Genomic DNA, 1,790 nt, shown 5'->3' on the forward strand with positions numbered 1-1,790 from the left:
ACTATCTATTTCAATGAAAAATGAATATAAAATAAATAATAAAATAAAATAAATAAAATATAAAAACTTACTAAACGACAAGCTTACAGCTCGATATTCACTGGGGCCAGCTTCACCATTTTTGTTACTTTCTCCATGGGTAGNTGGAGAAGTACCTCCATGCAGGTGCAAGCCCTTGAAATTAGTTTGAACTGCTTTATCAATCATCAGCAGCAGCAAAACCAAAAACAGTTGTATCACATACATTGTTGAGCCATGGTGACTTGATGTACAAATATTTGGTTTAGAAAATATTGTTGCAAGTGGCCAGGTAATAGCTGAAGACCAAAGTGAGACACTGTTATGTTGAACAGAGACTACAATAATAACCTGAAGTCTGAATATTGGGGACTTCATTGAGTACAGCTGGGCTACTTATATAGGTTGGAAACAACAAGGGGCAAAGAACAACAAGAAGACAATAAGAACAATAAGAACAATAGGAACAATAGGAACAATAGGAACAGTAAGAACAATAAGAACAATAGGAACAATAAGAACAGTGAGAACAATAAGAAGAATAGGAAGAATAGAAACAATAAGAACAATAAGAACAATAAGAACAATAGAAAAGATAGGGGTAGGATGATGACAATAGGAAAAATAAGAACAATAAGGATGTTGGAATAATGGAAACAGGTGACAGGAACAGAATCAATTCTAACAAATATAATTGGATGGCTAGAACAAAGAATATTGGTAATTAAAATTCTTTTCTAAAATTGTTCTTTATATATCCTGTTGCAAAAAAAAAGAGGACTCGTACCTGCCGTGCTTGCAACGGCCTCCTACACAAGTCAAATATTTCTGACCACTTTCACTTGACTAGGATATTTTTGAACACAATTTATCTACCCAAAAATTTCTGGTCACAATATTAAAGGTCAAACATTTTCTACCCAATCCAATATTATATTTTCTCCCAAGGCAAGAAAAATAAATGGCCGCACAACCTATTAGCCTGGATACATTCTTACATTTTACAAGGCTAATAGCTTGTTCAAGGTGGGTGACTGAAGTGTTACAATCCAAAATCATATATTTCAACACTTTGTAATGCATAACTCTTCTGAAGTGGTACTTATCACTATTTATATACACTTTCTTCCTATCAATGGTCAAAACAATGAGTCTGTATAGCTTTGTCGAAACTCATCAGATAAAGCTATCATCTCAACAGTCTCCAATAACTCTGTCTCTTCACCCTCTTCTTCATCACCCTCATCATCCTCATCATCTTCCTCCTCTTCATTGTCATCATCATATATCTCTCTTTCATTCTCAGCAACCATGGCAGTCATGTCCAACTTACGTGCCTCCATAAGATCTTCCAATGAGGGTCCCCATGAATCTGGCATAGGTTTGTGAGGATCAATCATACGTGTTTTGTCTTGCCAGTTGTTGCATAAGCATGCCAAGAATTCTGCACGCAAGACCATCTGATAGACTACTTCTTCACATTCATTCTTCTCTATAGCCATTGTTACGCATCTCCACTCCTCCATGAGCCAATCTTGCATGGCACTTCTCTCATATGATAGTCTCCTGTCTTCCTCATTACATCTATCCAACTCAAGCATGGATTTTATTCCCTTTCGGACATTTTCATCACCCAACCATTTGGGGATTTCTCCTCCAGGTGAAATATCAGTCTCATCTAGGCCCACATCTTGCCATATGTCATCATCAACATCTAACTTGAACAATCCTTCACTGGCAATAGGATGAGGTGCACGAGCACCATGTGGTGC

General features: G+C 36.8%; 1 protein-coding gene across 1 annotated transcript; it reads right to left on the reverse strand.

Annotated features, from left to right (window-relative positions):
- Positions 1-1,157: 1,157 nt before the first annotated feature.
- LACBIDRAFT_304693 (uncharacterized protein) lies at positions 1,158-1,783 on the reverse strand (the record flags this gene model as incomplete). Its single annotated transcript, XM_001891028.1, has 2 exons — positions 1,158-1,736; positions 1,781-1,783. 2 exons carry the CDS (start codon positions 1,781-1,783, stop codon positions 1,158-1,160), a joined length of 582 nt encoding a protein of 193 aa, XP_001891063.1.
- Positions 1,784-1,790: the final 7 nt, after the last annotated feature.

This window comes from Laccaria bicolor, genomic scaffold (assembly GCF_000143565.1).
Source record: "Laccaria bicolor S238N-H82 LACBIscaffold_291 genomic scaffold, whole genome shotgun sequence".
In the NCBI taxonomy this organism is placed as follows: domain Eukaryota; kingdom Fungi; phylum Basidiomycota; class Agaricomycetes; order Agaricales; family Hydnangiaceae; genus Laccaria; species Laccaria bicolor.